Here is a 14,154-nt window from a genome sequence, read left to right on the forward strand (position 1 = left end):
GTTGAGTCCCACTGGAGTCACTCGAGAGGTGGGCCTCCCTGACCCTATGTCACGTGATGGTCTAGCCATTGCTCTGTACCTCATAAGGCAGCGGCTGGTTCTCTCAAAGGGAAGAAAACGGTACCACAAAGCACCCTGAAGGTAACTCAAGGATACACGTTCTGAGCAACACACCCAGGGCAGACGCTATTTGTCACCAGGAGGTTACTTGACATGGCAGTTGGTCTCTAACACTGAGCCGAGTGCACACTGCACAGTGGGAACTTCTAACACATTTCGGTTGGCCTGGGCAAATGACGAGTTGACATGGGTGTAGTGTATGGGCTACCAGGTACCGGTGAGCGCAAGCAATTGAGCAGCGATGGGGCAGCAGTACTTCGGAGGAACTTCCCGGTTCAATTTTGAGTTGTTTGGAAACTTGACTGGATGTTTTTCAAGGAGCGAGAGGGCGTCTCGGTGGAACGCCCGTGTTGTGTTCATCAGTTGGAGCCAGTACTTGCAGTCCAGCCTTTTGGTTTTGGAAGCAGCCTGGGAAGGGTGGTACAGTGAAACCTCGTTGCAAGAGACGCTCAAGGGAGCCAAGAAACGTGTCTCTTGTAACCGAGGTTTCTTGTGTGCAGTGTTGCTAACATGGCCACCTCAGGAAAACCAACCAAACCACTTTCATTCAAATCTCTCTTGTAACCGAGTGTCTCTTGCAACGAGATTTCACTGCTTGTTGTTGATGGAGGAAAGCTAGAAACCGGCTGCCAGTGCCAGTTGACCCGCTAGCAACTCCCATGTGGACCAAGCTTATTTTATTATTTATTCGACAAAATCTGCAGCCCAATAATTTCGACCCAAGCTTCAGGCTTCAGATGCAGAAAAGATTACAATGAATGTTTGTCCCCAACATTTGGTTGGACAAGTGTTTCCTAGTTCAGTAACGAAATCCCCGCAGAACAGTCATTGCAAGATTTGAGTGGCTGTTTGTGCTCCTCCTGACGCATTCGGGTAGCTGCTTGCCCCCCAGAGGAGGCGGTTGTGTGAGGAGGCAACTGGTGCTGCGCAGGCGGAGGAGGCGTGCTCGGCCCTGCTGGAGCAGCTGACCCCCGACGACGTGCGGGTGCTGGTGCAGAGCGAGGACGAGCTGTGCCGGCGGGGGGCCTTCCAGAGGGTCTTCCCCTGCGCCCAGCCGCACCAGGGCCCGCCCCTGCCCCACCACCGCCGCTACTACAACCTGCTGCTGGCCGCCTGGGAGCGCCGCTTCGCCCACCAGAGGCACAAGGGTGAGGGGCCTCTGGAAGGGCCGGGTGGTGGTTGCGGAGGTCCGGCACCTGGGCCTAGTCCCCCACCCACTTCTGGCAACGGATTGTTGCCTTCCCAGCAAACTCCCCATAGACATATGCCGTGGCAGCGGAGGCACTGTCTCAATCCTCCCTGCTCTGCCGTCCACTGTGTGGCCTTGCCCCCTCCGCCTTTCCTTTGCCACCTGCCATTGTCGCATGTGTCAATTCCACCGCCCCCTTGGCTCTCCCCGGCTGCGCTGGTTTTCCTTGTTAGCAAGCAGCAGAACGCTGCTGAGTTTGCTGCCTTTGCTTTTTCCCCACATGATAACGGCAAAATAATTCTAGATGCAGTATAAGACATAAAGGCTTCTGAATCTGCAGTCACTGCTTCTGTTGTAGCCAATAACAGACGTGCATTTTGCTGCTTTGGTATGACTTGTGCCTAGCCATGGCTTTCGCTTCCTTCTTTCAGTCATCCATTCATGTTTTATTGCGTGTCCAATACTCCATAGAGGCTCTTACATTGGTACACAAGTCAGATAGTAAAATGTGATAAAGTGAAAATTAAAAACATCACCAATTTAATGTAGCGACAAGCACATGCCGATATTGCGAGCACAGATTTATCAGTGAAATAACCGTGCATGGAAGGCAGAACCACAAGTCATGGCATTAGAAACAGGTTTGTTAAGGTACGATTAAGGGGGGAGGTGGGGATCGGAGCAAACTTTTTTATTTTTTGACATAGAGTAATGAAATTTGGTAGGTGCATTAACAAGCACTCCAAATGGTGAAATTTGAAATTTCAGGTTGATACCTTCAGCAGTTTTTGTGTTGCAGAGGTGTACATGTTGCCCGCTCGTGGAAAGCCTAGCAAGGTATTGACATATGGTAGGAAGTTCAGAATACTTTTCAATTGTAGTCAAAAGAACACTACAGGGTATGACATTCTTCGAATTTTTTTTACAGAGAACATCATTTTCACTTGTACCCAGTAGTATACAGCTGACTCAGCTGTAAATGTCACAAAAAAAAATAACTAGGCCATAACTAGGTCACATAAAAAAATAATAAAATGAAAATCCAACAATGTCATACCCTGCAGAAATCTTCAAGGATCGAAATAAAACACAGTGTCAAAATCCGCCCAGTGGTTGCCATGTTATCCTTTCCACGAGCAACGAAGAACTCGTAAAACGCACTTTTGAGAAAACGGCTCTTAAAGTTTACGAAGACTTCACGATTTTTCAAACTGCACCAGCAGCATAGTCCTTGCTTGGGGACAACCTCAAAGACCTTTGCCCCTGGATTTGGTGCATCTGGGATGCCTTCCTGGCCAAATGAAGGTTTTCATGTGCAGGCCTTCAGATGGCAGAAGCACCAGTTTTACACCTAGTGTACCACAAAGTTCACTATGGGCTAGTAGGGTACCTATACTTTACTTGATGTATGCCTAATGCATAGCTGTCTCCAAAATGAAGAGTAAGGCATGGTTTCGTTTTATATGAATGTGCCAGCATACTTTCAGCAGATTTCTGGGTGTCATAACATGAGGGTGTTCATTGCCAAAAAGTTATATCTGGGCATCACAAGCATAAGATGAGCTATTTGAAAGCAGAATATAGTTCTTTTACACAATTACAACATTGTTTATTATTAGCATACCATGCTCTTCATCTTCAAGCAAATCAATCTTTGCAAAATAGACAACAAAATTGCAAACATTGCAAAAATAGAAAACCCAATCAAAATATCGAAGTGTAAAACGCGGCAGCTTTATGGCGTCTTTTCTCATTTATTTAACACTGAAAATATAATTTTGTAATCCCAGACTTCGTTGTACGGCCTAGTTTCGAGCCATGGCAAAAGTTTCTCAAATAAGCTGGGTGACGGTTCATTGCACACCCCCCCCTTACAATCCATGAAGCGCACATTCCCCACGATCGTAACTTATGGGAACCTTGCTCTATTTAGCCACTTTGCTTTTACCATTAAATTTAACTTCGCGTACATCAATATTAGTTCTCGCGTGCAATGGCGACCGATCCCGCTATCGGCCGCTGACCGAACCCGTCGCGCCATTGCAGTGCGCGCTGCAACTTCTGGCGAGTCGGTCCTTCTATTTCTGAAGCTCGTGAGGCTCGCTGTGAAACACAGCTATAACTCGGCGTTTTATAACATGACAATGAATCCAAAAGTTCACTTCACGAACCCCATTTGTACTCGGACGCACCGTGTTTCCCACTCAAGGACGCACCACAGCGGCGTCACGGGCACGTTTCCGATGTGCCTTTTGAGCCACGCACTTCCCTGTCTGGTGCATAATCTCAAGCATTATCGCCGCGATAATGATTACGTCACTGTACAGAATCAGAAAGCATGAAACTACTCAACGGGAACCGCGCCGACCACGAAACCGAAAAAAACAGTAGCAAAACGGACTGCGTGCGATGCGCGTTAGCCGAACCGCCCGGCGGCCATCTTGTTGTTGCCATAGCGACACCCAATCGGGAGAGCCGTTTTAGCGAACGCGGCCAGATAGCCAATCGCGTGCTAAAATCCATGGGTTGCTTTGTTTCACTGCCTCTCTTTTTCTGCTGCGTCTGCGTTTGTGAGTGAGCGACAATGAAAGCAGCGACCGGAAAGTGAAAGTTGAAGACTCGGCCGATCTAACGCGACCAAAATGGCGGCGCCCGGTGCCGTCGTTCAGGAGATACAGCGCTGTGAAAATTGCCGTCTTTTTGTCATTTTGCCGAAATATTTTGTCACCTGAGCTGACATAAATATTTTTCTTCGGCACTTCATGATCGTTTTCGATGGGGAAACTTTGGAAACACATAGAATATAAAACTTGCAGTCCGAAAATGTGACTTCCGAAAAAACAATTTTTTGGTCACTTTTCGCAATCTGATCCTTGCGTCCCCCCATAAGTTTCTAATACCCCAGTCACACGGGCACTTCCAATCGCGATTGAGTTTATCCGGATCGAGCACAGTCTGGATCGGGCGTTGCTACGCAACAGTTTCAATCGCGATCGAGCCCAATCCTGCTCGAACTCGGTCCTGGTTTTCCGAGCACGATTGAGGCTTCCAAGCATGATAGGACGAAAGCGGTGGTACTCTTGTCCCCGGTGACTAATGGTGCAAAAGTTGGCAACTTCAGCTAACACCAGAAATTGTATCAAATAGCTTGACCCAAACAAGCATGCGGTAACATTCATATAGGGATGTATACCTATGACTGAGCAAAGTTACCAAATGCCGGCCGCGAAGTACATTTCCAGCGCCAACTGGCGTACGTGAGTGCAACCGGTGCAACTTCTCTTCGGGGTTGAAACATGCCACGTAGCAGTGGCGGTGCGTCGAGCGCACTTGAAAAGTCAATTGTGCTTCGCTTCAGTCCAGATTGAAAGTGCCCGTGTGACAGGGGTATTGCAAACATTTCACAATGGACCATGTGCTAAGACGGTATTTACTCACATCCCAACCGTAACAGATGATGTTTGACCGTAACAGATAACGTTTTTGTGTGGTCTTAAAAAGGTTGTGTAACCGGGATTTGTTCCGCTGTGCTGCACAAGTAGCTGCAGTGTGGTGATGCCCCCTTTCTGCCCCTGGTGTGCAGGCATCGAGTGGCTGCAGAGGCTCTGTGCCAAGGGATTCCACCTCATGTCTCCTGAAACGGTGAGCTTTCCTGCAGTGTGTTCGTTTCAGTTAAGTGTGAAATTGTGTACTTCAATACTACACTCACACCACGGCAACGAAATAATCTCAAATCTTCCGTGAAGGTCCATAGAAGCCCATGTATTTCATATCTCTCGGCAACAAAATGGTTTTAAACAGGTATCCCGCGTTAACGAAATTCGCTGCAAGTTCAATCGACATGTAGTCTACCGATTTGATTTTGACTTTTAATTTGTTTGTCCTTTTCTGAACACAGACAGGTCTGATACAGAAAAACGGGGGGAAGGCAAAAGGCAGAGGCCGTCCCTCCAAGCACAGTACGTGTGCAGAACCAGAACGTGACGAGGAAACTGATTTACAAAAAAAAAATTTATTGGCAAACCTAATAAAAGAAACTTAATAGTTTCTTTTATTAGGTTTTTAAATCAAAAGAAAAATAGAAATGTACAGCTGTATATATTAATGAGTTAAGACGCATATAACAACGTTTAAGTGTCCAAAACATGCTCAAATGCATCTTCTGCTGACTGAAATTGCGTAAACTTCTGCCACAGCGCGCTCGCATCGCCACCATCGTATTTGTTTGCAAAAAGAAAAGGGCTGTGCAGCAGGTGGTCGTGGAGGCATCCTTACAGTGTCACTACCAGGGAGCGACACAGTATGGTGGGGGTGGGGACTGACCGAACGGCTTGTGCTACTGCTGGACATCACACGTGCGTTCGTTGTGCGTGTGGCAGTCGGCACATTTCCTCGTGATAAGGTGCTTTATCGCTGCAAGATAAGGCAGCCATCATTGCCCAAGTCAGTGGCCCAAACGGAGGAAAGGGGAATAGTGCCGACAAGTCTGGAACCACTTGGAGTTTGCGCTACCATTTCGAAAAGCAAGGACGCCACTCTTGCATGGCGCACGTGTGCAAAACAAAACAATGCCGACTGCGCCTTTCCGGACATTGACGAAGCAGCGCTCACTCAGTTTTGTGAACAGCACTGGAACAACGAGGCACCCGTGCCAGACAAAGTTCATCAGCAGAAGCTAGACTTTGCTTACATGCTCGGTGCCAGGGATGAAGGAGGAAAACATGCAGGGAAGGCAAACCTACGGGATGTTTTGGGTGCGTTTGGCACGATTTGGACGTCCTGGGGTGCGCACGCCGACGCGCAACAAAGAACCACTTCTTGTAGTCTGAGAGCTGAGCAGTGCAGTTGCTGCAAGGTAAGGTGCGGAAAGTAATATACAGTCGAATCCCGCTACAACGAAACTGACAGGATGGGTGGAAAATTTTGCTGAAGCAAAAATTTGTTGAGGCGAAATCTGCCTGAACACGCCACGGAAGGGCAAGAGAAATAGCCCCGTATATTTCCGTATCATTGGCAGCATAATGCGATGGTCAAAAAAAGGAGTGACGTGCTATAACGTAGTGTTTATTTGGATAACACACTGCAATGGTCATCTGTTTTTTACCTGCACGCAAAGAGCGCGTCATGGAGGGGGGAAGAAATGCAGGCTCAAAATGTATTGCTGTACAACAAGGTGTGTCCACCGAGCTGATTATTTGCAGATAGCTGCTAGGCTGTGGGAAGCCCCCTTGCTGACTGGGCACGGCAGCAACTGAACTTGGTGGGCAAGTCATGACCTAATGCGGGTCCAAGACTAAACACGAAAACACTATTTTTGCTTTTGACTTTGAAGAAGCTGCTCACAATGCGTACATGACGGCGCCACGCCGGCAGCAGAGCACATTCGCACGATTTCAACTGGATATGGATTGGCTTGGCAAACTGGCCTGGCTCTATGTAAAGATGGCCAGCCGCATTGTTATCACGAGCAAACAATGGTGTCCACCTATGAGTTTGTTTTTGTTTTGGTTTGTGGTGTGAGCTCGCGGCGCACATCTTCGGTGAAACTAAGCCTCCTGAATGCATAAAAAGTTACAGAGCTGGCGTTACGCTTATTTTATTGTAAAGCAGATGTTCAAACCCAGTCCCACTGAGTGAAAATTTCGTTGGAAGCGAAAGCAAGCCAGAAAAATGGTTCGTTGTGGCGAGAACTTCGTTGCATTGACTTCTATGGCTAACTGACGGGGAATTGGAAGTATTGCGTTGAAGTGGAGTTGACTGTAATTGACTTTTGTTAATGTTTCGTTCCCGCGGCAACGAAATTCTCGCAAAAGTGAATGTCTGGCTTCCCCCAGTGGTTTCCTTATTGTGGGGCTTGAGGGTAGAAGTTTCCGCCGCCCAGGACTGCGGTGTTATGAACCCTCAATGAGGTAAAATACTAATGGGCTAGCTACAGCTGTTGCAAGTTTCACCAGCCAGTACTGGTGAACTGCAAGGAGGGCACGATGGGCTGGGGTGGGGGGCAGAGGAATTTTCTTTGCAGGGATGCCACAAGCAGAGCCTGGGCCAGCGCTCGTGGTTGCCCCCTTCTTCTTGTGTTTGGTCGGTGTTGCGCTGTTCCCTTGTTTGTGATCATGCACCAATTCTTAACCCTTAAGCCTTAACCCTTGCAGCACATGTGGAAGGAGCGGCACTTCGTTCACTTGCTGCTGGGTGGTGTTGCGTCTTAGCAGAAAGAGGTCAATCGTGTTCTGCGATGTGAACAAAGCGTCACACAGTCGGGGCCCAGCAGAGACAGATCGCACATTTCGTCTCTCCTTTGTCTGTTTTGCAGGACAGGTCTGACTGTTTGTCACATATTGAGGTTTGTGGGACCGGGAGCAGAGTCTGTGTGACAGCATGGGTCTCGCTCATGCATGGCGACTGAGAATAATGCAAGCTGTGTTGTCTCTTAAATAGCTGCTCCTGTAGTTTCAATTTGAAACAAGGGCAGTTCCAAAAATGAGGTTTCCTCTCAGGCGCAGGAAGTTTGAAGTTCCTCCCTAGCTTAGCCAACTCCCTTGTCAGCTTCAGCTCGGGGCTGTGCTTCCCCTGGCGTGGCGGTCTGCTGACTGCTGCTTTCGTGCGCGCCTTGCAGGAACGAGTGCCCACTGCCGAAAGCCAGTCCCCCATCGTGGAGAAAAGGTGGGTTCTCTGTTCAGTCGCCGTGTACGTCATGGACAGATGAGTCAAGCCCGGTTAGTGAGCACGAAGAAGCAGTACAACAGTCACTGACCACAACAAAAGGGCTAAAGACGTCCTGGAAGCATGCCAGTTTGATAATATATTGCTGGTTTTGACGTGGTCAGTGACTGGTGACTGTTCCAAACAGTGCATGGCCAAATGAGCTTTTGCCAAACCCTTTGGTACAGGTGGCACGCTTAAAATGGGCGCTTCTCATTAAAGAAGCGGTGGTTTAAACGGGCTCGTTACAAGCTAGAGAAACTGCTCTAGTCACAGCATCGTCATGGTTGTCGTGGTGGTCATTTTTGTAGCAGCCTGTCTGCAGGGCATAGTCTCGGCTGTGCTCACAAGGCAGAAAAACAATTAGCAGAAAGTTCTGCTATGCAAGGTCAAGGGGGTGTGCTGTGCTCTTGGGACCAGACTTTCCTTTGACGAGCGCTGTTAAATTTATGCTGCCTGTTGTGGAAAAAGAATGTTGCCGCACCAGAGCCGTCTGTGCGGGCATAGCAGGGGGAATTCGGGGCCCAGTGCAACTGACGCTCCTCCTTTCTGTCGTGTCATGTTGGCAAGCATTCAGTTCGTCTGCCAAATCGGTGTGTAAGTGCAGAGTGGTTCCGTCACTGCTGTGTTCGTCAACACGGGAGGTTGGCCCAAGAGCTTGGTAAGCATGGGTGTAGTCGGCAGTGGGTCAACGCATCCGCTGCATTTGCACGGTTTCTGTGCTGGGTGGAGGACCCGCCAGTGGTTTCTACAGCCGGGTGCAGTTGAACCCCGTTGCAAGAGGCAGGGATGTAAGAGACACTACTCGCCCACGTGGTTGGCCGCCCTATCTTTTCCAGTTAATTTGACCTGTTGTATAACAGACGTCAGATGTAGAAGGTGGTCGGTTGTAACGGACAAGTTATCCTTGAATTTTGGTCAACACTGTCGCTTGTAATGGACATTTTAAGGGGTACCCTGGTCTTAAAACAACTTGTTTTAATTTAAATTTTCAAGTAAACTCTGGGAAACTTGTCAGTCTTGCTGTTTTTTTCCCCACTGATTTCACATATGACATTTTTGTAGTTGGTTAATTAGTTACCAAGATAATTAGAGATAATTAGCCATTTTTTGTCAAACAATAAACAATAGTTTCTGAAATATACCGTATTTTCGCACGTATAACCCGCCCCTGCATATAACCTGCACTTTCCGTCGACAAATAAAAAGAATATATCCCTGCGTATTGCCCACATATTTCATCCATAAAAGGATGAACCAAAGCTACTATTTGAGCAACATTACATATTTGTTTATTCGAAAGACCTTACCTAGCTGTTTATTAATGAGATGATTGGCGGATATATTTTTTCAGTTGGTATATTGTGTAGCTTTGTGCACAAAATAAGCACTGTCAATTGGATAACAGTGGCTTAGTTGCTAATACTGCTGTAGGGGAATCACGTACCGGCGCGCATTGCGGTGAAGTTGCACCAAAGGACATACGTCGCATATAATCCGAACCTCTACTTCACCCCTTAAATTTTCGCATTTTCGGTGCGGGTCATACGCAAGGAAATACGGTAGCTACAACAAATAAGTTTGTAGGCAGTCAAAACTTACCACATCGTAATGTCCATGTTGAAGTGCTTGATAAGAAAATGGTACAAATAGATAACAAATAAAAGACCAAGGCAAGATGGCAAAGCAATGGAGCAAAAATTTCTATATGTTGCAACGAACAAATGCCGGTTCCTCTATATGGGGGAGCATGTTTGGTGTCCTTCCAGTCAGTGAAAAAAGGCCATAGATGCTGGTGGCATGGTACCTTGACTCCTCGCTCACATCACTATGTTTACAGGGAACCTACTTTCGGCCTGTGAATTTCACGCGAGCAGCGTTATACGTTGCTGAGCCCTTGCCCTGTTGCGTTATGGTGGTGCAGTAAGAGTCTGATGAGAAATCCACCTTGTTGCGCCTGAGCGTCGTTTCCTGTTGGCAAAATGTTATCACAACAGGAGTTGTGCAGTCGTTCCAGTGTAGACAAACTGTGCGCTGTCTCTGCGGTTCCTTTATAGCAGGTGTGAGTGTGCGTGATGGGAGTACAAGAGGGAGCCTGTTTGGGCTGTCTTTCCTCATTTTTCGCTCATTCACATTTACTGTGAAGAGCACGGGCACTGCGGTGGAGGCAGTGGACTACCATCACTTACAGAACACACCTGTGTCGGCAAAAATTGGCTTGCGTGAAGGAGCGAACGTTTTCAAAAGTTCCTCTGGGACCTGAATGCGGCCCACGAGCACTGCCGCAGTATACACGCACAGGCAAAGCTTGAGCGACCTGCCCTCACGTGCGATGCAGCCGCAGGGGTGGTGACCAGTGCACTGACCCTGTGCCGTCCTCCTCTCCTTGCAGCCAAAGGCGCAAGGTGACGCGCAACGTGAGCATCCTGGCCCACAAGGAGCGGCAGCACCGCGGCTGACCCCGGCCACCTTTGTTGTGTACAGGCTGCCGCCCAGGCCCACACTCCTCTTCCTCCTCCTGCTCGATATTTATGCATTCAGCCAACTCAGCCTTTCTTCAATAAAGCACCTGCGTTTGTTAGGACGGCCTCCCCTGTTTATGGGAAGGCAGTGTGCAGCCTCCCAGACGGTTGGCTTTTTTTTTTTTTTTTTTTTAATAATGGTGAAACACTGTGCGATCGGGTACACCTTTGCTGAGAAAATGGTGATGCCAGTTGTGTGTGACTGAGGAGGAAGGCTCTGCTTGCTGGTTCTTCCACAGCATCATTCACCTAAAACAATGTGTCAACGTAGCCTCACTGATTTAATGAACGCATCTGGGCAAAGTTTTTTCGGCTTCATTTCACTCAAACACGGCTTGATGCTGCAGAATGACCTGCAAAAAGACTCTCCCAACTGGGGTGGGGTTGTTGGTTGGGCGTAACAGAGATTGGCTGATCATAAGGTTTTGTCCGCTGGACGGTGTATCAACCAATAGAGCAGTGACATTGTATAGCTGTGACATCGTGAAGGGAGACCAGGCTGTCTGCGCCAATCCGCGCCTGTCCAGTCCAGATGGCGAGTCCTCGGATGTGCCTCTTCCAGGCTTTAATGCGCGAGCGTCCAGGTCAGAACTGGTTGTCTTGGGGTTTGGGCAGAGCTTCCTAGTGCCGGCTGTGAGATGTGTCCGGTGACGAAATTTTGAAGTGGAGTTCTAGAATGGGAATTGTTAGCTCTGGGAATGGGGATGAGCATTAGAGCCAGCACTATGGCCGCCTCTTCCGCCATCTGTAGGCAGGTGATCGAACGATGGCCAAATTGATAAGTCCCTTGAGGGAATTTGTGGCTACAATCGTGTATGCGTCATGTCACGAAGCCAAAGATGACGCAGCTGGCTTGAAGGAAAAACGTTTATTGGAGCGAACTTCTGCTCCCCTAACAACTCGAGAAATACACAGGCAGCGAAGCAGCACTCAGCAAAGTGACGTATGAGGTGAGTGTCGGCAAATCGAATGCTGCGGCGTCTGCTGCGGCGCGGGTGATTCTCGAATCGTCGAATTACATCCTGTAGATAAAAGAACACTATTCTAGGCTAGTGGAGTGAGGGCGAAACATTCTCCCTCTCAAATGAGACACCGTGGGGTAAGAAAGGAAGAATGGAACATGCGCTTCACTCGGGGCACAGATAACACGGCCCAACTCAGCCAGGTGGTAAAAGCAAAGCCATAAACAAATACAATGCATTGCAAAAATCGACCCAATGCTAAAATAAACGAGTCTGAACAAACAAAAATAGTCATCTTGTGTAGTGAGGTTCTAGGCGAACCACGTGGAAGACTTCGAACTGCAGGTGGTGTTGCAGCTCGCAGAATGCTTCCTCTTGGGCATTTTCCCAGCTAAAAGGGGTGCTATCTTTCGTCAAGCGCATGAGTGGCTCTGTAATGCATATGAAGTTTGCGATAAAGCGCCGGTAGTATGCACACAGAGAAATCTTCGCACGCCCCTCTTGTCTTTTGGTCTTGGGAAGTTCGCTATCACTGAAGTTTCCACCGGGTCAGGCAGGAGCAAACACTACCCATGAGGCTTTGCGCTTTTTACCGGTCGCCTATATGTGCTGTACCGCATACACGTACACAGCTGTGGGATTGTTGCCATAAACCATGTGGAGTGCTTCCGCTCGCCTAGCGACGAGGTGCTGGCGGAATGGGCGTCGGCAAGGAGGTGCAAATGTAGTTTGGAGGGGATTGACGCTAGCATAGGATGTAGTTGCGCAAGGTTTGTGTGCTGACCAATCAATGCCCAGTTCCAGAAGGATATGCCTCCCTGTAGCTGTTCGGGCTAGTCGCTCGTACTGACTCATTAAGTGGGCCTTTATCAGCTCTTGAGCCGCATTGTGGGGACCCATCCTGGTGAATCGGGCAGTGGGTGTGCCGGGAAATGAGTCGAAGCGCTTATTTATAAGTTCACTTAATTAGCACATCTACTTTCTCATGGTCGGCTTTAGTTCGGTGCCGATAATGGGGAGAGTAGACTAGCCGGCATAAGACAAACGCTTGAATAAATGCAAGCTTTCTCACTTTCGGTAAGACCCTTATGGCTGTTAATGACCCTGCGGCTGTTAATGTCTTGTCTGCCCATCGGTTGTCAAAAGTTGTCACTTTTGAGGTTTTGGATATGTGAACGTAAGGCTCGAATTATCGGGACCTCTGGGAACGGTTTGCTGTTCATGTCGAGCCTGACATTCTGTTTCTGGGGTGGTCTTTGAGCTGGCGACTGAAGTGAAGGAAGCTCACATTTAGATGGAGGGCAAGAAAGTCGTGCTCTGTTGGCTTCCTCTGTGACAAAGTCGATGCCCATCTGCACGGTTTCCTCCATTTTGGGCATCACTACCTCTGGCGGCCCACAGTGATGCCATCCGCACAGAGATTATAATAGAGATGCAGGATATTCTTTAGTCTCAGGGATTCTTGGAATGGCCAGACTAAACAGGAGTGGGGAAAGAATGGTTCCTGTAGGAGTGCTCCTTCCTCCAACTGAAAAAGTGGGGCTTACAAGGTTGCCTACGCGTAGTAGGATAGCCGTACTTTCCGAGAGACAGTCCTTGTTTTTGTGGAGGTTGTGGCGTCATCCCCATCCTGGCCCCCCCAAGCGACTACCCATCTCGCCTCATGAACATCGCTCCAAGGCTCTTGGAATGCGTCAGCCCACCCTAGCCCCGGTGAGCCATAGCTGTAACCACTCCCCAGCCACGTCCCACGTGTCACCTGCCGAGTTCAGTCGAAAAACCAGCTGCAACGTGACCAGACCGGACCAGACGAGACGCCATTCCGGCGCGTCTCCAGGGGCTTTGGAGGTGCCTTCGTGACGTCGACGACCATAGGCGTGCGCAGAGTTCTCAATTTGGGGGGGCAAAGTCTTACCGCTGCGCCCCCCCCCCCTCCCCAGAGCAACTCCCAACCTCTTCTCACTGAAGGCCTTGCGGTGCGAACGCAGTGCAAAGAGGGATGGTTATAAAATTTGTATTTCAATGTGATGGAATTGCAACACACACAAAATATTTCTGAGCAGAAATTTTACTTTCATGTGTTACATCGGCAAGGCATGGGGCAAATTTGGCGCCCCCTTCAGATGATTAGGGGGGGCGGCCGCCCCCCCTGCCCCCCCTGTGCGCACGCCTATGTCGACGACACCGCTGCTCCCGGGCCAGTTTGCAGCAAGATCATGCTATCCATTACTGCAAGGACTTCCGATTTTTTCTGCTCCTTCCAGCTTGAATTCTTGGCACACCTCGACCGACCGAGGCAGTCGGCTTCTTTTTTTCTTTTTTTTTTTTTTTTGCGAGAGTTTGCCTTACGGCATAACAGTTATATATATACTACATCGCATTTGTTTCACAGAAAAGTCAGCAGCGACCGATACTGAGGGCCCCATATCCACCGCTGTAGATCAGGGGGAATCCCAGGATGGAGCCCTGTGCCCCGGAGGTGTTGCAGGCGAGAGGTTTGAAGGGCAGGGCAGTTGCGTAGAAGGTGCACCGTGTCGGCTTCGGGCGCAGGGACCGTGCAAAAGGGACAGGTGTCCGCAAACGGTGCGTGATAGCGGGCAGGCCAAGCGTGGGTCACTGCTGGGGATAAGGCCACCCCAACTCGAAGCCTCCGCAGCAG

The 14,154-nt window shown here is 49.1% G+C and overlaps 1 protein-coding gene across 2 annotated transcripts in view; it reads left to right on the plus strand.

Annotated features, from left to right (window-relative positions):
* The window catches only part of LOC144168690 (tubulin monoglutamylase TTLL4-like), a 47,730-nt gene extending 37,138 nt beyond the window's left edge, over positions 1–10,592 (plus strand). For both annotated transcript variants that reach the window (XM_077697624.1, XM_077697623.1), the window contains 4 exons: positions 1,052–1,268; positions 4,893–4,951; positions 7,926–7,972; positions 10,404–10,592. In XM_077697624.1, coding sequence (XP_077553750.1) covers positions 1,052–1,268; positions 4,893–4,951; positions 7,926–7,972; positions 10,404–10,470 — 390 coding nt within the window. In that variant the 3' untranslated portion in view covers positions 10,471–10,592. The remainder of the gene's footprint in view (positions 1–1,051; positions 1,269–4,892; positions 4,952–7,925; positions 7,973–10,403) is intronic.
* Positions 10,593–14,154: the final 3,562 nt, after the last annotated feature.

This window comes from Haemaphysalis longicornis, unplaced genomic scaffold, assembly GCF_048455015.1.
Source record: "Haemaphysalis longicornis isolate Haplotype H1 unplaced genomic scaffold, Haemaphysalis longicornis Haplotype H1 scaffold_2, whole genome shotgun sequence".
Classification (NCBI taxonomy): Eukaryota; Metazoa; Arthropoda; class Arachnida; order Ixodida; family Ixodidae; genus Haemaphysalis; species Haemaphysalis longicornis.